We start from the raw sequence: 25523 nt of genomic DNA, 5'->3' as shown, positions 1-25523 counted from the left end.
CTTGGGTTTAAAGTTTGGATGTATGCTGTGTTGATTGAAAATCCTCCCGAGCTTTTTTGGATAGTTCTGCAATGTGTGGAATGGCAACATGGCTTCGTTTATTGTTCTCTTCTTTGTCTGTTATGGAGTCTACTTGTCTTTTGAAAAAGCACCTTTGGGACAACCATGACCTAGATGACTGAGAATCTCCATACACATTTAAGACGCGTTGCCACTTATTTTCCAAATACAATTCAATATATTGGCTTCCCTCTTCAAAGTGCTAACTAATTTAAAGCCTAAGTACCTTAGCGACCTCTCCAGACACTAAAATTGGAAGTAGAAATCTTTTTACAAACTCTGTTTGTCAGCAAGCAGGAAAATGCTTCGTCCTGAATTGTTTCTAAAGTTGCGGGGCTGTTGCCTTGTTTTCATTGCATTCAGATAAATCAAATCCATATCATTTGGACACCTTTTGGACCAGATCTTATTCTTAAAGAAGGTTTTGAGCTTTGCCTTCTACTTTTTTTTCCCGGTGATTTGTTTGATTAATTGGATTTACATCCCTCTTTCCCCCAGCAGGTCTATGTAGCTCTGTAGGATTCTGTCTTCCAATTATATATCCATAAAAAAAAAAAAAACCTTCAGAAGTAGGCTGGGATGAGAAACTGTGACTGGCATTAGATCATTCTTTTCTATTTTGTGCACTGTGTCTTTGCTTCTATTTGTGTCACTGCAACTTTGATGGTTTTGCCAAGCTGGAAAGCAGGATATAAATTAAATCAATCCATCAATAATAGGGATGCTTTTGGGAGATGCTGACAGAGAATTGCTCACATTAATGCTCTTTTTTTCCTAGAGACTTGAAAGCCCAGGCACCAATAGGCCAATTGTGCTTTTTTTTTGCAATGCAGACACAAGGACCAGAGAGAGGCCATTTAGGCTGGCTTTTGCTGAGAAAATAATTGCAACCATTACTCAGGGTGAAAACCAGCTTCTTACATAAAAAGTTCCTAGTTCATGGTTGTGAATAATAGGGGGTAGCAAAAAACAATTTCTGCCTTCAGACTGGAGAAATCTCTTAGCCTAGGCTGACCTCAAGAATTCTGACTGCATTCAGAAGCATGTGGACTAGAATCTTTGCACTTAAGAGGGGTCTGTGGTTCAGGAAAGATAACCTCTGCCTACATAACTTTGCTAGTTCAAATGGAGATACTTCCAGTTGAAAGAATTAATTATAGCATGTAATGTTCAGCAGGTTGGCCCGTATTTGGATAAGAGAGGGCTGGGAAGTCCATATATATATAGGGTACCCTACAAAATTGGTAAATTATCTAGAGATAGATACTATAGACTTGTATAAATTAAATTCCTTGTGTGTTCAACCATACTTGGCCAATAAAGGATTCTATTAGATAGATAGATAGATAGATAGATAGATAGATAGATAGATAGATAGATAGACAGACAGATAGACGGACAGACAGATAGTAGGCAGGCAGGCAGGCAGGCAGGCAGGCAGGCAAATGGACAGTTTGGTCTAGTGGTTATGACACTAGGCTAGAAAACAAGAGACCATGAGTTTAAGTCCCATTTTAGTCATGCAAGCCGACCGGATGATCTTGGTCTGGTCTCTCCCTCTGAACTCAACCCACCTCACCTCACAGGGTTGTTGTCATGTGGAAAATAGGAGGAGAAAAATGTTTTGGGTATGTTCCGCTGCCTTGAGTTATTCGTGAAAATAACGAAGGCGGGATATACAGTAAATAAATGAAAATAATTAAATGAAATAAGGCACGGGCAAACCCTCTCTCAAATACAGGGAATCTTCGACTTACAACCCTTCATTTAGTGACTGTTCAAAGGTACAACAGCAGTGGAAAAAGTCACTTCTAACCGGTCCTCACACCTACGCCTATCGCAGCATCCCCACAGTTACTTGATCAAAATTCGGGTGCGTGGCAACCAACGTGTATTTACCATGTTGCGGTGTACCACCAGGGTCATGCGATCGCCATTTGTGACCTCCCCAGCTGGCTTCCAACAAGCAAAGTCAATACTGGCCGGTTGCCAGAGTCACTTAATGACTACGCAATTCACTTCAACTGCAGTGATTTGCTTAACAATGCGACCAAAAAGGTGGTAAAAATGGGCAAACAATGGGAAGACCTGAAAGACCTGTTAAGAACAGATCATCATGGAGAATATTTATGTAGAATAGAATAGAATAGAATAGAATAGAATAGAATAGAGTAGAGTAGAGTAGAGTAGAGTAGAGTAGAATAGAATAGAAATTGGAATGAAAGAATAGAATAGAATAGAATAGAATAGAATAGAAATTGGAATGAAAGAATAGAATAGAATAGAATAGAATAGAATAGAATAGAATAGAATAGAAATTGGAATGAAAGAATAGAATAGAATTAGAATTAGAATAGAATAGAATAGAATAGAAATTGGAATAAAAGAATAGAATAGAATAGAATAGAATAGAATAGAATAGAATAGAATAGAATAGAATAGAATAGAATAGAATAGAATAGAATAGAAATTGGAATGAAAGAATAGAATAGAATAGAATAGAATAGAATAGAATAGAATAGAATAGAATAGAATAGAATAGAATAGAATAGAATAAAGTTGGAAGGGACCTTGGAGGTCTTCTAGTCCAGCCCCCTGCTCAAGCAGGAGAACCTATACCATCTCAGACAAATGATTGTCCAGTCTCTTCTTAAAACCCTCCAGTGATGTGGTCACTAGGAGTTGGAAATGACCTGATGACACATAATCCATCAGTCAACTGGATGACACCGAAAACCAAATCAAAGATGTAAGATATGATAATACAGGGAGAAACACATATTCTGGAAGCATCTATAAAATATGGGCAGTCCCTCTGTGCTTTTAAACCCTTTTTTAAAAGGAGATTGCAACAAGGAGTTTGCATCATACCCAGGATATTTCAAGCAAGCAGGATCCAAATCAAGACAATGAAATAAAAATTGAGATATAATTTAAAAAAAAAAAAAAAACTAACCCCCCCCAAATCCTACAAACCTTTGTAGCAGTAAGCATCAAATTTGGATGCTGGATCCGGGAAGCCAGTCCGGTTTGAGAATTGATAGGTGGTCCTTACACCAGGTTCCTCTCCGCCACATTTCTTCCGTGGGATTCGGATTGGATAGCGCACACTTCCGTCAGCCAGCCATCCTGGGTCACACTGGTTCAGTCCTTCCTGCCAGGCGAGATATAACTGCCCCGTGGTTGCCAGTTCAGCCCCTCGACTCAGGCAGTGCTTCTGGGCCATTTGAAAGGTCAGCCGACCTGGGCTGGTTGCGTAAAACACTTTTCCTGAAATCACAGGAAAAACATCATTAGGGTGGACCCAGGCAGGACATTACCCTACCTCTGGTTTTTCACTTGTATACTGGTAATCCTTGACTTACAACCACAACCAAATTTATGTCGTTAAGCAAGATGGTTGTTAAGTGAGTTTTGTCCCATTTTACGACTTTTCTTGCCCCAGTTGTTAAGTGAATCACTGCAGTTATTAAGTTAGTAACATGGTTGTGAAGTGAACCTGGCTTCCCCATTGACTTTATTTGTCAGGTCGCAAAAGAGGATCACACAAACACACACACACACACACAAACACACACACCAGGACACTGCAACCGTCATAAATATGCCGCAAGTTGCAAAGCATCCGAATTTTGATCGTGGAATTCTTCAATGGGTCCAAAGCGTGAAAACTGGTCATAAATCACTTTTTTTCAGTGCCGTTGTAACTTTGAGTGGTCACTAAAGGAACAGTTGTACGTTGAGGACTACCTATACATTTACACATAGTTTTGGAAACATCTAGCTTTTTCCTGCATTAAACATCTAAAAACAGGGGCAGCAAATGACTTTTACTTGGTTTTTGGTTCAGCGTATTGTGTGAAAAATGGATTGATTCAATACAGGTGATCTTCGACTTCATTTAGTCACCGTTCGAAGTTATAAAAGCACTGGAAAAAGTGACTTCTTTTGAATTCTTTTTTTTATTGGCTTATAGCAGTGGTGGCGAACCTATGGCATGCATGCCAGAGGCGGTACTCAGAGCCCTCTCTGTTGGCACGCATGCCACCACCACCACCAGCAGATCCATCTGGCCACCACCACCGCCCAGAGCAGGAGCCTCGCCCAGCACAAAGGAGGCAAAGTGGCCAACTAGCAAGCTCGAGTAAAGGTGGTAGAGCATTTCTTCCAGTCCACCATTGTCGATTGGTGGACTGGAAGAAAAGGCAGGGGGAAGCATTTTACATGCGTGCATGCGCACATGGGGCCACGAGCACGCACGCACTGCAAATGGGTTGGGGATAGTGCCTACTCACTAGCCCTGCCCCATTCTTGCGTGGTGCAGCACCTTGTATTTGCACCCAGCGGTACGGCAGTGGCCGTTTTTGCGCCTTGCAACATGGTGGTCCATTTTTGCACCCCCGATTTTTGCATGCCAGAGGCGGCACTCAGAGGCACCTCCCTGCCCCCCCCCGAAGGCACCACAATGCTGATGCGGCCCTGGCACTTTGCGATAAATAAGTGGGTTTTGGGTTGCGGTTTGGGCACTCGGTCTCTAAAAGGTTCACCATCACTGGCTTATAGTATAAAATACAAAAATACAAATAGTAGGAAACAAAGGGGAGGAGAAGGGAAAGAGAAAAATGTGGGGGGAAAGGAAAAAAAACCTTAACACCTTATTCTACCCTCTATTGCGGGTAGAATAAGGCATTAACATCAAACCTCAACTTTTTATTTCTCCATGGTATAAACTAGCCATTTCTACAACAATAAATCAATCAAATCAGTAAAACCCAAAATTAAAGTTTCATTTTTTTCCCCACCTCAAGCACAAAGTCCAGAAACAGTTTCCAGGTAGTGAAAAAAGTGACTTTTGATCGATTATTTTCACACTTTCACACACAGCATCTCCACGGTCACATAATCAAAATTTGGGCACTTGGCAACTGGCATGCACTTAGGACAGTTGCATTTGTAAACTTCCCAGCCGGCTTCCGACAAGCAGTCACTTGAGGGAGCCAGATTCGCTTAACAACCACATGATTCACTTAACAACCAGGGCAAGAAAGTTCATAAAATAGGGCACAATTCATTTAACAACTGTTTTGCTTAGCAATGGCTCAATTATGGTCGTAAGTCGAGGACTGCCTGTAAGCAAATTCAACTCTCTGCCGGATAGAAAAAAGTACTTTTATTGGAAAGGGTGGGGCTGTTTTCAAAGAGGCTGCCTCGGCTCTGGCTGTTTAGGTTAAATCTGTCTTTATTTTTGGTCTGTTCATCTTCAAAGAGGCAGCTGGGTATTAAGGAGAGAGAGAAAAAACTTCATTACTTAAGGAACAAAGCGCAGTGAAGATAAGTTGCCCAGCCTTCTTCTCTCCAGACATAGACAAGAGAAAAATAGCTAAGCAGCAGGCCGGTTTATCAAAGCCACCCGTCTTTCCGATCTTCCCCTCAAGGCTCTCGGGAGACAGAACAACAGTTTTGATGGCCTCTTTCATTTCATTAGGAACATTTTCCCCCAAAATGGCCGTGTCTGTTCCTTTTTGATGGGCGAAACAGAGAGGTCGATGCAAGCATCCTTCAGGATTCACTTCTGGTCAATGTGTGGGATTGTGTTGTCAGTGTCACCTGTTTCCAAATAAAGCTAGAGCAACATTTATCAGCCGGTCACAGACATTTTTTTGGGGATTGTAAATTTGCCTGCTGGCATCTCGAGAGCCCGAACAATGGTGAAAAGATCCAATTTCAGGTTTGAAAATGTGATTGATCGGTGGTAAATAAGAAAAGCTCTTGGCAACCTTTCATGGGTTTCAATGGCAAATCAATACACTAATGTTGCATTTAATTAGGGAGAACAAATGATAATTGCCAGGGAAGTGGATTAAGGACATCCTGCTCCGTGTTTGAAGACCGGGATAATTTTTTTTTACAGCTTTTCAATTCAAATGTGTTCCTGTACACTGTTATCATCATTTTTCATGAACAGCCTTTGTTTGCTGATTTCATTCCCTTGGAGGATGTTTTTCAAGATTTGAGGTTTCGGTGACATGTACAAGAATCAACATTTAAATCAGGGGTTGAATGAAAGAGCAGCTGATGATTCTGCATTCAACTTCATTTATTAAAAAAGATGTTGAGACTCTAGAAAGAGTACAGAGAAGAACAACAAAGATGATTAGGGGTCTGGAGGCTAAAGCATATAAGGAACGGCTGCTGGAATTGGGTATGTCTAGTTTAACGAAGAGAAGGACAAGGGGGGACATGATAGCAGTGTTCCAATATCTCAGGGGCTGTCCCAGAAACGAGGGAGTCAAGCTATTTTCCAAGGCTCCTGAAGGCAGGACAAGAAGCAATGGGTGGAAACTAAGCAAGGAGAGAAGCAACCTAGAACTAAGGAGAAACTTCCTGCCTCCAGAAGCGGTGAATGCTCCAACACTGGATGTTTTTAAGAAGAAACTGGACACCATTTGTCAGAAATGGTATAGGGTTTCCTGCCTGAGCAGGCGGTTGGACTAGATGACCTCCAAGGTCCCTTCCAACTTTATCATTATTATTGTTGTTGTTGTTGTTATTATTTCCAGACCTTATTCATTTTTTAAAAAGTTTTGATTCCAAGGATTTTTGTTGTTGTTGTTTAGTTTTGAAACTCACAGTTTTGGTTCTCAAGCTGTCTTTCTATTTTCCCCATCATCTTCTTCCCATTTCAAAGCTGGCTGAGGAATTCTGAGAGTTGAAGTCCACAAGTCTTAAAGTTGCCAAGGTTGAGAACCCCTGCTCAAGATGAAGCCAGCTTCAGTTCTTTTCCAACAATCAGCAACAAGCATTTCCAAGGAGCTTCTAAGAGAGTGGCATTTCATTTGCTTCTGGCAGGTATCATTCAATCAATCATCAGCCGTCTGCTCAAAATGGGTCCTTGAAGTCCATTTCGCTGCTTCCCAGAATGGCCAATAAGGTGTCTCTGAGAAGCCTCAACACTGTCCTAGCAGAGTGGCATTTAGAGTAAGATTGATAAATAGGGAGCAAACGTATGATAAAACTGCTTTCTACTTTTGTAAAAGAGCACAGGGCCATTTCTGTGAAAAACGTTTCAGGTTTATTCTGCTGTGTGTTTTAGCTTAGAACAGACATGTCAAACTCAAGGCCTATGGGCCAGATCCGGCCCGTGATGTGTTTAGACCTGGCCCAAAAGCAGACTAGGAGGAGGAGGAGGTGACTGAGTAGTTACCTCCTCACTCTTTGGGTGTCTTGCAGGGACAGCAGCCCTAGCAGAGAATGGGCAGTGGGAGCCTCTCCAACAGGTGAAGCTACGAGGCAGCAGTGACCGCAGGGGCGGAGGGGGGGGCAGGCATAGCTAAAGCGTCCGAGGGAAGGAAAGGGAGGGAAGGAAAGAGAACAGATGGAAGGTGTTTCTTCAGTTCTCACCCCTCCCTGCCTCGCTGCCTTTCCCTCCCCCTTTTCCTATCATCTGTGCTGCCCTTTCCCACAGGTAGCCGCTGGCATTGCAGACTCTTCCCCAAAGTCGTGAGGAAATGTGAGACGGGAGGTTCCCACGTAGGGGGGGGGAACCAATACAGTGGTGGGATTCGAATACCTGAACAATTGGTTCTCTTATTGGATGCAGGCCTAGGCCTCTGAGGCCTAGAACGGACTTCCGGAAGTGACATCCATGCACTTCTGGCAGGCCGTTCTAGGCCTCGGAGGCTTCCTCCTGGCTTCCGAGGCCTAGAACGGACTTCTGGAAGTGGCACCAATGTACTTCTGGAGGGCCATTCTAGGCCTGGGATGCCTCCTCCAGGCCTCTGAGACCTACACTGGATTTCCGGAAGCAGCGTGCATTCAGCCAGTTCTCCGAACTCAGCAAAATTTAGCTACCGGTTCTGCCAAACTGGTGCAAACTGGCTGAATCCCACCACTGGACCAATATGATACCCTTACATGCAACTGGCCCTTTGAGGACAAGTGTAATGCTGATGCGGCTCTCAATGAAATTGAGTTTGACACCCCTGGCTTTGAGCATGCAAATTCAAATAGTACAGTTTGTACTCCATTTACAACTGGTTATGACGGACCTCCCTGGGGATGGTTACAAACCAGTTCCGAAGGTTTGATGGCCACCATCCCCACAATCATATAACCACATGTTGGGTGCTCAGCAAATGGCCCGCACTAATGGCTGTTTGCAGCATCTCAGTCATGTGGCCACATTTTACAACATTTTTACCAAAAACCATCATTAACTTCTGCTTTTCAGCAAAAACCACTGGTTAGCTTAACAGCCACAGCATTTACTTAACGACCGCTGCAAAAAAGGTCATAAAGTTGGATCAGTTACCCAGGTGACCCCATTTATGACCATCACAACTTACAACTATGATGGGCAGGCTCCATTATGGTCATAATTTGAAGACTACCTGTAGGGCTAAAGAGGTAAATCAAAAGAAGCAACTGGTTTCAAAACCTGTAGGCAGGTGCTACATTTGCATTCCTGCAATCTTCAAAGCATGTCTTTCGGACAGAATCCCTCAGCCCTAATAATTAAATCAACAATATTTAATGAATTTAATGGAAATGAAACTCAGTTAATTCAGTTGGGGATTTTTTTTTCTTCCTAGCTCCACTCACTTTTTAGTCTCTGCCTACCTACCATTTAGCAGACAGCTTGTGGCCTGCTAACCTGGGGTGTTAGCTTTGCATATTTTATGCATTCTCTGCCTAAATTCCATCAATTGGAGTCCAGGGGATACAAAGCTAGAAATGGGAAAAAACATTTCACATTCAAAGTATGCCAAGCTTGAAATGCCCTATTTCACAGTCAAAAGAATTATTGAGAGTTTAAAATACAGATAATCCTCGACTTACAACAGTTCATTTAAGGACCGTTCAAAGTTACAACAGCACTGAAAAAAGTGACTTATGACTGTTTTTACACACTTACTGTACGAATACTGCAGCATCCCCATAATCATTTGATGAAAATTCAGATGCTTGGCAACTGGCATATATTTATGACAGTTGCAGTGTCCCGGGCCACGTGATCACCTTTTTCAACCTTCTGACAAGCAAAGTCAATGGGGAAGCCAAGTTCACTTAACAACTGTATTACTTAACAACTGTATTACTAACTTAACAACTGCATTGATTTGCTTAACAGGAAAGGCTGTAAAATGGGGCAAAACTCACTTAACAATGATCTTGCTTTGCAACAGAAAATTCAATGGTGGTCATAAGTTGAGGACCACCTGTATTGGAACATTTCCAGGAAAGTCAGAATCCCTGTTTTTAATCCTGAACATGGGATTCCAAGTGAGAAATGTTTTCATCTCTATTACACAACCCCACACAGATTCCAAATCCATTGGTGTACCAAGCACAATATTCTCTCCATTCCACCCCCCCAAAAAAAATAACCATGCATTTTGCCCCTGGAAAGAGTTCAGTAAATCCAGTATATTCTGCTCGTAACTTGCCTTGGAGTTCTCTGGAGAAGCAGTAGACATCGTATGCTTCTTTGACATCTCTCTTGCCATAGCTGCGGACCCCTGGGAGGCTGTTGCGATCTCCATAGCAACCAGGTCTTGACAGGGTGATGGGATACCTGTATGAGGACCAAGGGGAGGGGGAGTGGAATGGAGGGAAGAAAAAAGATGCAGCTGCTTTAAACTCCATCACTAAGGCTTCTTTCAGCCACGAGGGAAAGCCATACCATAAAGACATCAGGAAAAGTATGGGTGTCCATCCCTAAGATTCTGGAAAGAGTACAGAGAAGATCAACAAAGGTGATCAGGGGACTGGAGAACGGTTGCAGGAATTGGGTATGTCTAGTCTAGTGAAAAGAAGGACGAGGGGTGATGTGATACCAGTGTTCCAATATCTCAGGGGTTGCCACAGAGAAGAGTCAGTCAAGCTATTCTCCAAATTATCTGGGCTCAGTTGTAGTCATAAGTCAAGGACTACCTGTATTGCATGCATGGCATGTGTTTATTTACATTTGATTTCTAATTTCCAATTAAGCTCGCACAGGTCCAGACAGGGACAGCCAAAGAGCCAGATGTTTGCTGGGGGCTGTAAAAATACTGCAGGTCTGTTGCAGAGTCTATTAACAGAATCTTGAAAGCTTGAAGCTTCCATTACTCTACTGAAGAACAGAAATCAAAGTGCTGCTGTTCTGTGTATTTTTTTCCCACGCTTCCTCCTTTTGCAGGGCTGAATAATAATTTTCCTCCTCCCATCTTTGTCTCAAGACCAGACCTGAATTCTTCTGCAAAAGGACCGCAGTGGCAAACTGCCCAAGTCCTCCTTGCCTTTAACATGCCTTGTCACAAATTGTCAAATGTCTTTCTACTAATCTGCATCTTCAAAATGGCAATCCCCAAGTTGGTCTCTTGCAGTGAGCAACGAGCGATTTCCCCTTGGTTCAGTTCTTTTATTACTCTTTTGTGTCCTTCTGCTCAATTCGCTTCTCTTGCCTAATTCCAATTTAACTAGGAGAATTTATAAAATTAATTCCAGTATTGAGTGTTCTGTATGGTCTTTTTGCCGCTTAGTTACTCCTATTCAGGAGCAACTTCCAGGGATTCCCTATCCCCATTACTGATGACTGCATGCACATTGATAAAATAATACAGGATACTATGGGGAGAGAGGAGAAGCAAAGTCCCTCTGTTTATGCAGACAATTGCAACAAGGTTTTTTTGTGCAGCGAATGTTGCTGCACAATGGGAAAGGAATGCATCGCAAGAACTGATCATCCAACTGATATATCTGAAGGATGTAGACAATAGAAAAACTGCTATTCCAATGCACTGGTCAACATTTAGACGTCTAGTTGGATTGCGGTCATCTATGTTGCTGAACTACAATTCCCAGCATGCCTCCCATTTGGCCCTGCAGATAAGTATTGCTGGGACCTAAAGTTCGCTGACATTTAGAAGACTACAGATTACCTGCTATGGGGACAAAGGGATTGTGGCTGGACTGAAAGTAGTGTCTTGCTTTGGGTCCCTACGTGCATAATTGTAAACATAAAAGCTGAGGTTCATAGCATGTCATACAGGTAGTCCTCGACTTACAACCACAATGGAGCCCAAATTTTTTATTGCTAAGTGAAACATTTGTTAAATGAATTTTCCCCCTTTTACGACCTTTCCTGCTGCAGTTGTTAAGTGAATCACTGCAGTTGTTAAATTAGTAACACTGTTATTAAGGGAATCTGGCTTCCCCATTGACTTTGCTTGTCAGAAGGTCGCAAAAGGCGATCACGTGACCCCAGGACACTGCAACTGTCATAAATATGAGTCAGTTGCCAAGTATCTGAATTTTCATCACATGATCATGGGGACGCTACAACGGTCGTAAGTGTGAAAAACAGTTATAAGTCACTTTTCTCAGTGCCGTTGTAACTTCAAATGGTCACTAAATTTGTAAGTCGAGGACTACCTATAGCATGCTAAGTCAATGACTGGGCCCCCAGAACACGCTGAGTCCCATTTTAGCTTAGTCTAGGATGCTGCACTCTATTTAGCTTAATCTCTGCTTGGTGTGAGATCCTGAGCCACAGCATCAAAAATCCTATAGCTGCTCTAACTAATCAACTCCACTGTTCAACTGAACCTGCAGGAAGGAAGATTTTGTTCATCAAATCTACCCTTTTTAAACTGAAACCTGTTCAGTCTTGCCTTGCTTTCTACAGTGTTCTTCTTCTATAGCAGACTTTTAAGGATTCCAGAAGACCTATTGTGGATAACTATATAGAAAACTTTGCATTCGGATCTGATAGGGAAGAGGGGTTTTTGAAAATGGTGGTGCATGACTGTAGCCCTTTCTCATTAAAATAGTTGCATCTGCATCCAAACAGAATTTGAAGTACTGCACAGCCCTACTTTCTTACCTCCACTCCAATTTTTCTTCTGGAGGCTAAACATGCCCAGTTTCTTCAATCTGAGGTTTGACTATCATACCTATAAGCCATCTTCACTGTATTTCTCTCATTCTCTCTGGTCTGTAACTTTTAACTGGGTGAAATGGTGCATCAGAGGGCAAAACATTTTCAACCAAGGTACCCCAAATAGGCTGAGTTACAAAATGCGTCAAAAATCTGGGATCCGTGACTCCCATGGAGCTAAACATTGGCAAATTTTATAAAACATTTCACGACATAAACATTATCATAAAGCATTTTATAACCTAATACAGAATGTCACAAAAACATCGCCTCTTTCTCTTGAAAGGAGAAAAAAAATCAGAACAAAAGAATATTTCGTCCAAAATCAAGCTAGTTAGAATATACGTTCTTCCGTATACCTAACAGTGTGGTCGGAGAGCCATCCGGCGTCACAGTTGTCGTAACCATCCTCAAAGGCCTTCTCAAGATGAGCAGGAGAAGCAATGACCGCCGAGTTCTCGTCACAGGCCTTCTGCGCCTCTGAGAAAGTCAAAGTGTAGCGGTTGCTAGCCGCACGGTAGTGAAAAACCACACCTAGGTAGGGTTGAAAAGCGAGAAGACAAGGAATGTGAGTTAGAGGTGTACAGAAGGTCATTAACAGGTAGGGCCAGTTTGGTAGGAGGATTAAAGGCATCAGACTAGAATGTCATGGTTCCGAAAGAGGAAACTCTTCAAAGAACTTTGAGGCATTGTTTACCTTAAAGAATCTTTAATCGAGCAGCATAGCTTCGGTAGTACATAGTTGAAGCCAAAATCTGACTTCCCCTCCCTTCAGCACATAATATCAAAGCACAATTCCCTCCTACAACTAACAGTCATAAATCACATTCTCCAATTAGTTTGAAATGCTGGCTTCCCGCTCAGTTTCCTCTCCCGCCATTCTTTATCAGCTCTTGTTACAATATTGTAAGTCTAATTCCCATCGCATTCCTCCCCTCCCTCCAGCATCATCTAACTCTAAGAGTAAAACAACAGAAAGAAGAAGGCTGCATCTGCATCATTGTCAAAGCAAGAACATCCAATGTTAGCAGCGTTGACATCGAAACCGGGAGACGGTGAGTTCTAGTCTAGATTTGGAAAATAATTCCTGCTGGGTGAATTTGGACCATGACTCTCAGCTCAACTTCCCAAGAAAACTGCAGAGATTTTCCAGGCAGTTGCCAGGAGTAAAACAAACAGTGCTAGAACCAAAGAAATGAAACAAAACAGAGCAGCACTTAATCAATCTTGGCTGACAAAACAGATAGAGGGTGTCTAACTGTTCTTGGCTGATCTCTAAAGCTAAGCGGGGTCAGTCCTGGTTAGTTCTTGGATGGGAGAGCTGTCTGGCTGAATGGGAAATAAAACTCTTGGGAAAAGGCTAGGTCAAACCACTTCTGGGCTGCAGTGTTGCTAAGATATTTGCAATGGAGGCAATCACACACCTCAAGGGCATCTCCTCTCCCTTTAATAAAATATTCTGAAATACAACCTTTGACCACTTCTGTCTGAATTCTTTCTGAAGGATCTCTTGCACACTGATTGAGTGCAGCACAACCTTCTCCCTCCTCCTCCCTTTTTCCTTTCGTGTCATGTCTCTTACTTAAAGAGCTCCATGACAGAGGTTGTCAAATTATTGAACTTCATAAACCACCATGGTCCTTTAATTAGCATATAAGCGAGGCTCAAAGTCTACATGCAATCACAACCAGATTGTTTTCTGTAGTTTTTCATTAATGCACACCCACACACCCCTTTGATATAAAGGCAGGGGAGGAATATGATTAAACGAATAGAAATGAAAAGCTGAGACTGACTTGTTCCTCACGAGGCCCTGTATCAAATTCAGGGGAGGGGGGGGGAAAAGAGAGAGTAAATGACTAATCATTTGGGCCTGCCAACTCCATAAATGTGCGCTGAAGGGATCAGCATTAAATCATGATCAGTCTGGCCACATCTTTTAAGAGGCAGAAACATTTTTAAAAGACTTTGAATGAATTGAGCTGTGGCTCCTGAAAGCTTCGGCCTTGGGAAAAAAATGTTTAATTGAAAAAGTGCTGCCAGATTCTCTCATACACGTAATCCTTGACTTACAACCATTCGTTTAGTGACCATTCGAAGATACAACGGCACTGACAAAAGTGGCCTATGATCATTTTTCATACTTACAACTGTTGCAGCATCCCCATGGTCAGGGGTAGGCAACCTTGGCTCTTTTATGACTTGTGGACTTCAACTCCCAGAATTCCTGAGCCAGCCATGCTGAGGGGAAAGGGAGAGTTTCCAAGCTGAGCCATGCTGGCTCAGGAATTCTGGGAGTTGGAAGTCCACGAGTCATAAAAGCAGGGCTTTTTTTCTCATAGAAAGCCCAGAACGGAGTTCCAGCACCTTTTTTGGATGGAACCTTGTAGGGTAGGCAAGGCGGATTGTATAACATGTGTAAATTCCTGCACCTATTTTTTCTTCAAAAAAAGCACTGCATAAAAGAGACAAGGTTGCCTACCCCTGACCATGGTCAGGTGATTAAAATTAGGAGGCATGGCAACTGGCATGTACTTACGATAGTTGCAGTGTCCCAGGGTCGTGTGATAGCTTTTGTGACCTTCTGATAAGCAAAGGCAATGGGGAAGCCAGATTCACTTAACGACTGTGTTACTAACTTAATAACTGCAGTGATTCACTTAACAACTGTGGCAGGAATTGTGGTAAAATAGAGCAAAACTCACTTAAGAAATGTCTCACTTAGCAACATAAATTTTAGGCTCAATTGTGGCCATAAATGTCTCACTTAGCAACATAAATTTCAGGCTCAATTGTGGCCATAAATTGTGTATATGGCATTAATGCAATGCTTCCCAATTTTCTTCCTTTATTATTCAAAATTGCTTATCAGAAAGTCTTAATCAAACTTCGAGGACCGACTGCAAGGCCTTCCCTTCAGCACCACTGTAACTTTGACCAGAGGCTGAACGAATGGTCGTAACTCAAGGACTACCTGTATTATAAAAACATTATCACTGAATGACCTTTTATGTCATTTCAACAGATTACTGTTGGTAATTTCATCCATTTTCATCTACGTAGGAATCCTTTGGGAGATTTTTGAATGTATTTTAGTACACATGGTAAAATTAAATCAGTTTAAGTCAATTAAAAACACCTGTTGTGTTTGGGTAATGGGCTCCTGTGTCGTTATCCAAGGAAAAAACAATTTTACTCAATTTTAGGTAATTTACACAGGCATGGGAAGCACTGCATAATAGAATCTTGTCGCATCGTCTTTGGTGATTATTTTGCAGTTTTGATCAGTGTTTAGAAGCATGTTTGCTTCCCTTCCATCAGTCACCAAATATTTCTCATATCCTTCTGAGAGACATAAAACAGAGCCCTGCAACTGTCTCTCCCCCCCCTTAGTATATATATTAAGATAGAGATAGAGATAGACAGATAGATAGATAGATAGATAGATAGATAGATAGATAGATAGATAGATAGATAGATAGCTATTGAATGATATCCATAAAAATACGACTCCTGGGCATGTTTATAATATAAATAAAATACGATCACCAGGACAGTTTAGGTATAAAAATATACTTTACTAAAAACCGCCAAGCTTTCGTTGGGGACTCCGAACATCATCAGGGCTAAAAAGCCAGTAAACAACGATGACTCAAATAGGTTTGGCTGACATTTGCACCCGGCTCTTGGACCGCGTCACTGGCCCTGGCCGGTCAATTTGTGTTCCAGATGTTTCTTTGTTACTCTCTTTGCGTTCTATCAACCTTCTATCGTTCTTCTGGATCACTCCTCCTACTGCTCCATTACTAACACCCAAATCTATTAACACCCTTTCATCCTCCTTTCTTCTAATGGCATTAGCTCTCACCTCATTCCCCTTCCTGTTGTCTACTTCGGGGGTGTTTAATTCTCCTCTACCACTGCTGTAAATCTCACTGGGGTTCCAGTTATTTCTTCGTGTTTCTTTTGACTGCGAATCGATGTTTTCCCTCTGTTCTGTGTCCTCTTTTCTTTCCTCCTTATTCCTATGAGTAATGTTTATGCAGACATTATATGTTTGGGCACCCATACACTCATCCCCCACTCTGGCGTTCTCTATGTCCACCATCTTCCGGAACACAAATTGACCGGCCAGGGCCAGTGACACGGTCCAAGAGCCAGGTGCAAATGTCAGCCAAACCTATTTGAGTCATCGTTGTTTACTGGCTTTTTAGCCCTGATGATGTTGGGAGTCCCCAATGAAAGCTCGGCGGTTTTTAGTAAAGTATATTTTTATACCTAAACTCTCCTGGTGATCATATTTTATTTATATTATAGATAGATATATGTAGATAGAGATAGATAGATAGATAGATAGATAGATAGATAGATAGATAGATAGATAGATAGATAGATAGATAGATATATTTTGATATTTAGATATATATAGAGATTGTGATATAAAGATAGAGACAGAGACAGACAGACAGAGAGACTAGACAGACAGACAGACAGGACAGACAGACAAACAGATGTACAGAGCCCTTTTCTTACCTGTGACTTCCAGAGGGACCAAGTCTTGCTCATCATGAATCCCAGTGACAATCTCACAACGATAAAGTCCTGCATCGCTGGCCCGAGCAGACAGAAACAAGAGGGTGGCGTTTTCTCGGTGCTGGGGATATCCGGGCAAGGCGACTCTACCCTCGTAGTTTTTGGAGATCTTCACCACATTATCCTTGGCTACCAGCACGGAGAGATCTTCCGGCTGTCCGGTGGCAGACTGTACTTTGCTCCACTTGATACGGGGGGGATCAGACCATTCACCGGGGTTTGGGGGGATGGAGCCTTGCAAGAGAAACAGGCACGGCAGGGAGACCGATTCTGCCAGCCCGACCCGCACTGGCTGGTGGCTGACTTTGTTGATATGGATCACTTTCCCAGGGTCCTGTGAACCTACAGCAGAAGATGGCCGTGAATTGGAGGAGAAACATGCCTAAATCTGAAATGATTTCTTCCTGAAAGACCAACCTCTCAACCTGATTAACACACGGACCTGGCTGTTTTCACACATAGGTAGTCCTTGACTTAACGACCGTTTATTTAATGACTGTTCAAAGTTACAATGGCAGTGAAAAAAGGGACTTATGACCAGTCCTCAAACTTACGATCGTTACAGGTAGTCCTTGACTTACAACCATTCATTTAGTGACCATTGAAAGCACTTGATTTATGACCATTTTTCACACTTATGACCATTGTAGCCCATGGTCACGTGATCAAAATTCAGATGCTTGGTAACTGGCTTGTAGTTATGACCATTGCAGTATCCTGGGCTCATGTGATCTCCTTTTGCGACCTTCTGACCAGCAAAGTCAATGGGGAAGCCAGATTCACTTTACAACTGTGCTACGACAACTGTATTACAACAATTGGTTGTAAATCGAGAACTACCTGTACAGCATCCTAGCAGTCATGTGATCAAAATTTGGGTGCTAGGCAGCGGGCATATATTTATGACAGTTGTAGCATCCTGGGATCACGTGATCACCATTTGCAACTTTCCCAGGGGACTTCCAACAAGCAAAGTCAATGGGGGAAGCCAGATTTTCTTAACAATGTCGTGATTCATTTAACAATCAGAAAAAGTTCTAAAATAAGGCATGCCTCCCTTAATGATCGCATCACTTAGTCTTGGATGTTCTGGTCCCAACTGTGATTGTTAAGTCAAGGAATACCCATAACTTGTTATTCCCTCCACAAACCAGCTACTTTTATCAGATTATACAACAGGGTAAGACACGGGTCGGCAACCCGCGGCTCCAGAGCCGCATGTGGCTCTTTGAGCCTTCTCCTGCATCTCCCAGCCTCCTCCGCCATTTGCAGAGAGAGAGAGACAGAGAGAGGCACTTGTGCCTTTCTCTCTCTCTCTCTCTCTCTCTCTCTCTCTCTCTCTCTCACTCACTCACACACACACACACACACACACACACACACACACAGAATGGGGGAAGAGGACTGGCAGACCAAGGGCAGGAGAGAGAGCCAGCCCAATAAGAATGTGTGTCAGCTTGTCGTGAAGCCAGCTTGCCAGGTGAGCAGAAAATCGGAGAGAGGGAGGGGGGGAGAGAGGGAAGGAGACAAAGAGAGGGAGGGAGGGATGGAGGGAGAGAGAGAGAGAGAGAGAGAGAAAAAGAGAGAGAGAGAGAACTCATACACAGCAGCCTCTATTTCTTTTTAATTAAACTCTTTAATCAAGCTCCCCCCACCCACCCGTGTGCACTCAGGTTTTGTGGCTCCCAGTGTTTTCTTTTCTCTGGGAAACGGGTCCAAGGGGCTCTTTGAGTGTTTAAGGTTGCCGACCCCTGGGCTAAGACAATGTGCTGAACCACAGAGGAGATAACACCCCTTTTTATCTTAGCCTAGCCTGTTGTACGAACCCAGTGAAAAATTTTCTGCCTCCAAATTCTGCTCAGGACCAGGCAGAAGTTTGAACAAGATCTTTTTGCACTTTCTGTGGTAGTACGTTTCAATTGGAGTCACTCCTCCGAGTTTAATATATCAGTATTTCTTCTTTCCACCCTAAATTTAGTTAAAGACTTAAAATATGTATAAATCAGATCTCTCAGCCTGCTCCCCTGCCACAGATTATGAGTGCACTTTTTCACAGTGATGAAGAACCTGTTTTCCTCTCTCCAGACGGGGCTAGGCGGAAATCAATCATCGCTGCACAGAGGCAGTTATTTGCTCGTCCTTCTGATTGATTTTTCCTCTGCAGCCAACTGGACCCAATTATAGCAAAAGGAGGCAAATGGGAAGGAAAGAGGAAGGGAAGCTGCTCCTCTCGGGGACCTAACTGATGGGTTCTGCTGTCTCAGCAATCCCATTGAGTGTAATGAGTAACAATAATTCTAGCCAAGGAGCTACTTTCAAAGTACAGGTTCACTGACGCTAGAAATCAAGCTAAATGAACTTGATCAAGAATAATAAGTACTGTAATCACTTATTTTTCTAGAGAAATTCTACCTAGAAAAATAGTGTGGAGCAGTGGTTACAGTAAGCGCTTGCCCCTCCCCCCAGCTAAATTCCCAAAGTTCCCTGAAAGTGATCTCTGGCTAGGGTGATCAGTCTTTCCCCTTTCCCCCCAGGAATCTGCTGAGCAGAATGAAAAAAGACGAGTCTTTGTTTTAGACCTGCACAACACTGGCTGAGGCTCCCTCCACCTTATGGCCCTGGAGAATTTACCTCCAAGAGATTGCGATCCTCCGTTAGGGTTACTAGACATCTGGCAAAAGGAACATAAAATATAAAATAATAGGATTGGAAGGGACCTTGGAGGTATTTTGTTGAATCCCCTGCTCAAACAGAAGATCCTATACCAATGATGACAAACCTTTTAGAGACCCAGTGCCCAAATTGTAACCCAAACCTCACTTGTTTATCACGGGGTGCCGGTTGGCGTGGACATGGTGGTCACGGCAGACTGAGTGGGTGGGGCCAGGGTGGCAGGGGCCAGTTCCTCGCCCTCTCTAGGGCACGGCACACGTGCCCACAGAGAGGGCTCTGAGTGCCGCCTCTGGTTCGCCACCACTGTCCTACACCGTTCTCGGCAAATGGCTGCCCAGTCTCTTCTTGAAAACCTCCAGTGATGGAGCACCCACAACTTCTAGAGGCAAATCATTCCATTGATTAATTGTTCTCCCTGTCAAGAAACATCTCCTTAATTCTTGGTTGGATCTTTCTTTAATGATCTTCCACTCGTTACTTCTTCTCCAGCCCTCAGATCAGTGGCAGGATTCAGCCGGTCCGCACCACTTTGGCAGAACTGGTAAGCTAATTTTTTGTTGGCCAGGCCCAGAATGGACTTCCGGAAGCGGCATCCACACAGAGAACCGGTTGTTCACATATTGGAATCCCACCATTGTCTCAGATACTTTCGAGAATAGGTCAACCAACCCGCCTCTTCTCTGTAACAGCCATTCAAGCACCCCTTTTTGTTCTAATCTCCTCTGTCCAACAGGCATAGCCTTGCAATCAAACATTGTCCATTTTCTGAATGTCTTATTTATTTATTTATTTATTTAGTCATCTGCTTCTTTCTTCCTTTCCCTTGTCCATCAACAGACTCGACAGCTTCGATTTATGTTATTCAGCTGATTTTCTGATTCCAGTAATTGGCTTCAATCCAGCCCTTTCAAATCTATAATCACTGTAATCTGCAGATCACATGACATGTCATACGATTCTTTGGTGAAATTTGAAAAGCATTTTGTTGTCAATATTACCGCTAGCATAGAAGATAAGGATTTGTTGGAAAAAATATGATGCTGATAACCTTTATTGTCATTTTTTCCTGTGGGCACAATGGCACGCATTAAAAATGAAATTTAGTTGCTTCCTCTCAAAGTGTACACATACATAACACACATTTAAAAACATACTATATGCAACGTAACCTACACCCTTACATATAAGTAACGTATAAATATTAATCACTGTCCATCTTGAATACATAACGGAAGGAGGAAGCTTGAGAGTTCACAAGGTTAATGCTGTATGGAACAAAACTGTGACTGAATCTGGATGTTCTGCTTCGGATACCACAGAGCCCCCTCCTCCCAGAAGGTAACAAGGAAAACAGGTCGTGAAGAGGATGTGTCGTGTCCCAGATAATCTTACAGACCCTGCTCAAGCTTCTGTGCTATGTCCTGGATGGGAGGGAGGGAGCTGCCAATCATCTTTTCAGCCATCCTCACCACTCTCTGCACTGCCTTCCTGTATGGCGATTGGAAAACCATTCTTTTTGATGCTGGAAAAAGTAATTTCTTATATATATAGCATGTCTATACATACGTTATGTATGTGTACACTTTTTTTTTAAATACATTTTTATTAAAAAAATTGTTTTAAATTTTACAAAAACAAAACAACCCTTCCCCAAACCTCCCCAACCCTCCCATTCCCTCCCCCGACCTTCCCAGAGCTGAATATAGGCTTAATTAAAATTTCATGTATGTGTACACTTTTGAGAGCAGGCAACAGAACTTCATTTTTAATGTGTGCCAGTGTGCCCACAGTAAAAAAAAATGTCAATAAAAGTTATCTTATCTTTGGATAGTTTGGTCAGGAGAAAGAGAGTTAAATGGCCCTTTCCTAATCATTCTCAGAGTATAACTTTAATAATGCAAGTAGTTTCTTAAATTTGGCAAGATTCTATCTATAGGTGAGGAACAATAAAGAAAACTGTTTGGAAGTAACTGCATGTCTTTTCTGGTTTTGGAGCCTGACAACAGTACATCTTTGCCTAAGCATACTTTTTTTTTTTACAGTTTTTCATTGTTCAAACAGTTAGTATGTCCTCCTTTCTCCATGTCCCTCTTTGCCTGCTCAGATATCTGGTAACCATAACCTTCATCAACAAAAATTAGTGTTCCACAATGGATGTAATCATAAACTAAGCAAGTTGGTTGGGTTTGTCCAACATGCTAAGCCTCCAACACACATGCATACATACAATCCTAACCAGGTTTAGGATTGCATCTGTGAAGGTCTCTGCAAGTGTTATGAGATGGTGGCCTCTAAGCTAAACCTGTTTTGCAGTGGAGCTATGAGAATGAAGCAAGAAGACAATATACATGGAACCTACTTCCAGCTAATTTAGTGGATCAATTATTACTAACTGAATTTGGAATAAACACATGTCCATCATCTGACAAAAATGAAATAAATTAAAAAAAAAATCTTAAAGGACAGACTCGATGGATCACTAGGTCTTTTTCTGCTGTCACTTTTCTATGTTTCTATGTCATCTTGAGCATCTTGAAATGAAGCATTAGCCACAAAACAGAGGGACCCAGTTGCAAATGAAGGTTTTTTTTCAGCACTGTGTAGTGCTTTGGTATCCAGAAGAGATGCTTCAAAATAGGTAAGTGTGTGAACACAGCGCCTGTTGGTTGAGTTTAGAAAAAGACACAGTGCTTTAATGAGTTGCTTCATTGTTGCTTTAATGACTGCCAAGAGTCGGTGGAAGTTGGCAGAATGTAATATATTATATTCTTTTCTGTTTACAACAATGTGAAATCACAGCTGCCAGTTCTTTAGCTGGTATTGGTCTTCATAAACATTGATTTCTTCCCCAAAACCTGGCATGTTGCAATGTATTGGCATTGCATAAGAGAAGATTCAAGCAGTGCAGCCTTTTGTGATTGACCGATGGAAATATTGTCAATATGTAGATTTTTTAAGTGCCATCTAAAATTCTGGGGTACGGTTCCATTGTGCCAATAACCACTGTGACCTCCATGTCTGGGTTATTGCATTATCTTTCAGTTTTGATTTTCAGATCTTAATACTTCATGATCTTCTCCAATTCTTCGTCTTCTATCTCCTGGTATTGCCACATCCATTATTCACTTTTTTTTCCTGTTCAACCACAGCTCAGTTGGGTGTATTACGGACCAAGACTTTATCAGTTTGTATTTGGAAATGCCACAATATTTTAGTTTGCTCATTTTCAACTACTTTTTCAATTGTATGTTCCTACCAGTTTTTCATTACAACACATGATCATTTATACAGATGTTCTAGTAGTGAATCATTTTGGCAACTGTGTTATGTTGTTGTTTATAATCAGCTTGCGCAATCTTCTTGCGCAAGCTGAGTACCTGATCTATTGTTCCTTCTGCTTCTTTGCACAATCTGCACTTTAAATCATTTGATGATTTTTCAGTTCTGGCCTTGATTATACTAGTTCAAATAGCTTGCTCTTAGCACAGCTAAAATCAAGCCTTCAGTTTCTTTCTTTTTAAAAAAAGTTCCAGTTGTAAGACATTGCCAGGTTTTATCTTTATCCACTTTCCCCTTGATCTTTTGTAGAAATTGGCCCTGTACTGCATTCCTTCAAGCAGTAAGTGGTTCTTAACCTGGGCGATATTGCCCCCCCCAGGGGGTGATTTCATTTTTCAGGGGGGCAATGGAAGGAAAAGGGGCGACGCGGGGGCGAAGGAACGAAAAGGGGTCGATATGGGGGTGATGGAGCGAGAAGTTTTGGGGACACTTTTGAGACTTTTTCGTACAGTGAATCGCTGCATATCTGTCATACAAAAACATCAGATCATTCGCTATTAGTGGATTGAATTGTGTTTCCAAATGTTCCTCCAGCTAGCTTCAGTACAGAACGCCGTACATATGTGAATACGCATCGCTTATCTTCATGCGTGTTGCACAGCAGCCTCTACCCATACAGTGGCGCGCCATTGGCCAGAATGGGCAGTGATGGAGGGGGGAACGCTTTGGATTTCATGTTCCAGTTTGTGTCTTTTTAATTTTTAGAGTGTGCGTGACTATATATACTTTCCTCGAATCTTAATTTAGTTTCAGAGTTTTCGTCTTGAAATTCTTAGTTCCTGCATTGCAGTTTGTTCTAATGCCCTTTTTATATTTCTTTTTCCGTCTTAAATTTCACTTGTAATTCAATCATTAAATGTTACTGTTTTTCTTTTCAGACATTTCACTTTCTTGCAATTGAATTTTGTTTTCAGTGGTCATTACATTTAAGTGTCTTGAAGAAATAAGATAATAATGAGATACACGTATCACAAAGTTTGGGAATAAAGTGACGGGTGGCACCAACATTTTTCACACAGTTGAGATATGGGAAAAAGACTGGAAATAAATTATTTGCATCGATATGTCCTGATGACAATTTTAAAGAAAACAAAAAAAGTGTTTGCATAAATCAAAGAATTATTTCCTATGTTGTGATTGAGAGGTTATGATGGGGGAGGGGGGGGGGCGATAACAACTTCCGCATTGGCTCAAGGGGGCGATTCTTTCAAAAAGGTTAAGAACCACTGCTCTAACCTATTGCCCTTCTTCAGACTCTAATTCCGTAAACTTCTGCTAGCTTCTCTGCAGCATCTCTTTTTACATTAAGGATGAGGATGAGGAAATGAGGCGTGTTTATTGCTAGAAGAGGTGATTGTGAATACTACATCTAATTGCGAAAAGCTTTAAAAGGCCTAATACTTTTGCTCCTTTTAACTCCAGGCTTTAAGATGAGAAAGAAACTAGCCAGGAGCATCCATGGGAGAGGAATTGTCCAAAAAGTCAAGGTGGCAACCATGATTGTGTTATTAAAGCCTTGCCCCGTTTGCATGTACGTCCCATTTAATTTAATCTTAATTTAAGTTAATTTTAATTTAATTTTAATTTAATTTAATTTTTAGCTAAAATTTGAGTTTAAATTAATTTAAGTTCAATTTAATTTTAATGTGCTAATTTTGATTTATGAAGCTTTTTATGACTTGGCACTGGGTTACCTATAGAGCCACATCTCCCTAGTAAAGTTGCCCCAACCACTGCATTTGTGTCAGGTGAAGCATCTGGCTGACCCCCATTTTCAGGAATCAGGAAGACTGAAATCCAGAAGCATTATTTTCATTCATTCATTCATTCATTCATTCATTCATTCATTCATTCATTCATTCATTTATTCGATGTATATTCTGCCTATCTTGCTATTATGTGACTCTGGGTGGTTTACAACATGATCAAAACAGTATGATTTTCAGAGATGGGGACAGCCTGTTGGAATTACCTTCTGTTAGAAGTATGTCTATGGAGATTTTCAGTCATCCAGGTCATAGTTGTCTCAAGGATGCTTTTTCAAAAGACAATGGTCCAATTGTCTTCTGAAAAAGCACCTTTGAGACTTTCTGTTGGAAGTTCTTTGGTCTCCAACAGTCTCTGTGTTCTGGATAATGTTGAAGACAGCTTTCATAAAGGACTTAAGGCAGGGATAGGCAACCTTGGCTCTTTTATGACTCATGGCCTTCAACTCCTAGAATTCTTGAGCCAGCCATGCTGAGGGGAAAGGGAGAGGTTTCCAAGGTGAGCCATGCTGGCTCAGGAATTCTGGGAGTTGAAGTCCACGAGTCATGAAGCAGCCTAGGCCTAGGCCAGGGTTAGGCAACCTTGGCTCTTTTATGACTCGTGGACTTCAACTCCCAGAATTCGTGAGCCAGCATGGCTCAGCTTGGAAACCTCTCCCTTTGCCCTCAGCATGGCTGGCTCAGGAATTCTGGGAGTTGAAGTCTACAGCTCATAAAGATGCCATAGTTCCCCAGCCCTGCTTCTAGACCAGGGGCAGGCAACCTTGGCTTTTTTATGACTGGTGGCCTTCAACTCCCAAAATTCCTGAGCCAGCCATGCTGAGGGGAAAGGGAGAGGTTTCCAAGCTGAGCCATGCTGGCTCAGGAATTCTGGGAGTTGAAGTCCACGAGTCATAAAAGAGCCAAGGTTGCCTACCCCTGACTTAGGGGGATCCAGTGGCGTGTACTGTTGGAGGTTATAATTGCATTGTGTTTTTATGCTCTTATTGATATTGTGTTTATCGTATATGCCAGCGTATTAGGCGACCCGGCGTATAAGACTACCCCCGTCTTTATCGCCAGGTCGCCTTCCTAGAACGTCGTCTTATACGCCAGAAACGACCAGTATTTCCGGCGTATAAGACGACTCGGCGTATAAGACGACCCCCGTCTTTGGCGCTGAGTTTAGCGCT

At 42.2% G+C, this 25523-nt stretch overlaps 1 protein-coding gene across 1 annotated transcript in view; it reads right to left on the bottom strand.

Annotated features, from left to right (window-relative positions):
• Window positions 1-2667: 2667 nt before the first annotated feature.
• LOC120296894 (neurocan core protein-like) overlaps window positions 2668-25523 on the bottom strand; it is a 69973-nt gene continuing 47117 nt past the window's right edge. The window contains exons 3-6 of the mRNA XM_039318937.1: window positions 16514-16915; window positions 12340-12514; window positions 9507-9634; window positions 2668-3330 (exon numbers count right to left, since the gene is read on the bottom strand). Of these exons, the coding sequence (XP_039174871.1) occupies window positions 3029-3330; window positions 9507-9634; window positions 12340-12514; window positions 16514-16915 (1007 nt within the window). The 3' untranslated portion in view covers window positions 2668-3028. The remainder of the gene's footprint in view (window positions 3331-9506; window positions 9635-12339; window positions 12515-16513; window positions 16916-25523) is intronic.

Source organism: Crotalus tigris, unplaced genomic scaffold (genome assembly GCF_016545835.1).
Source record: "Crotalus tigris isolate CLP2741 ecotype Arizona unplaced genomic scaffold, ASM1654583v1 scf7180000021690.217554, whole genome shotgun sequence".
In the NCBI taxonomy this organism is placed as follows: domain Eukaryota; kingdom Metazoa; phylum Chordata; class Lepidosauria; order Squamata; family Viperidae; genus Crotalus; species Crotalus tigris.
The sequence above is the reverse complement of the archived record's forward strand: the minus strand, read 5'-3'. Positions and strand labels throughout refer to the sequence as shown.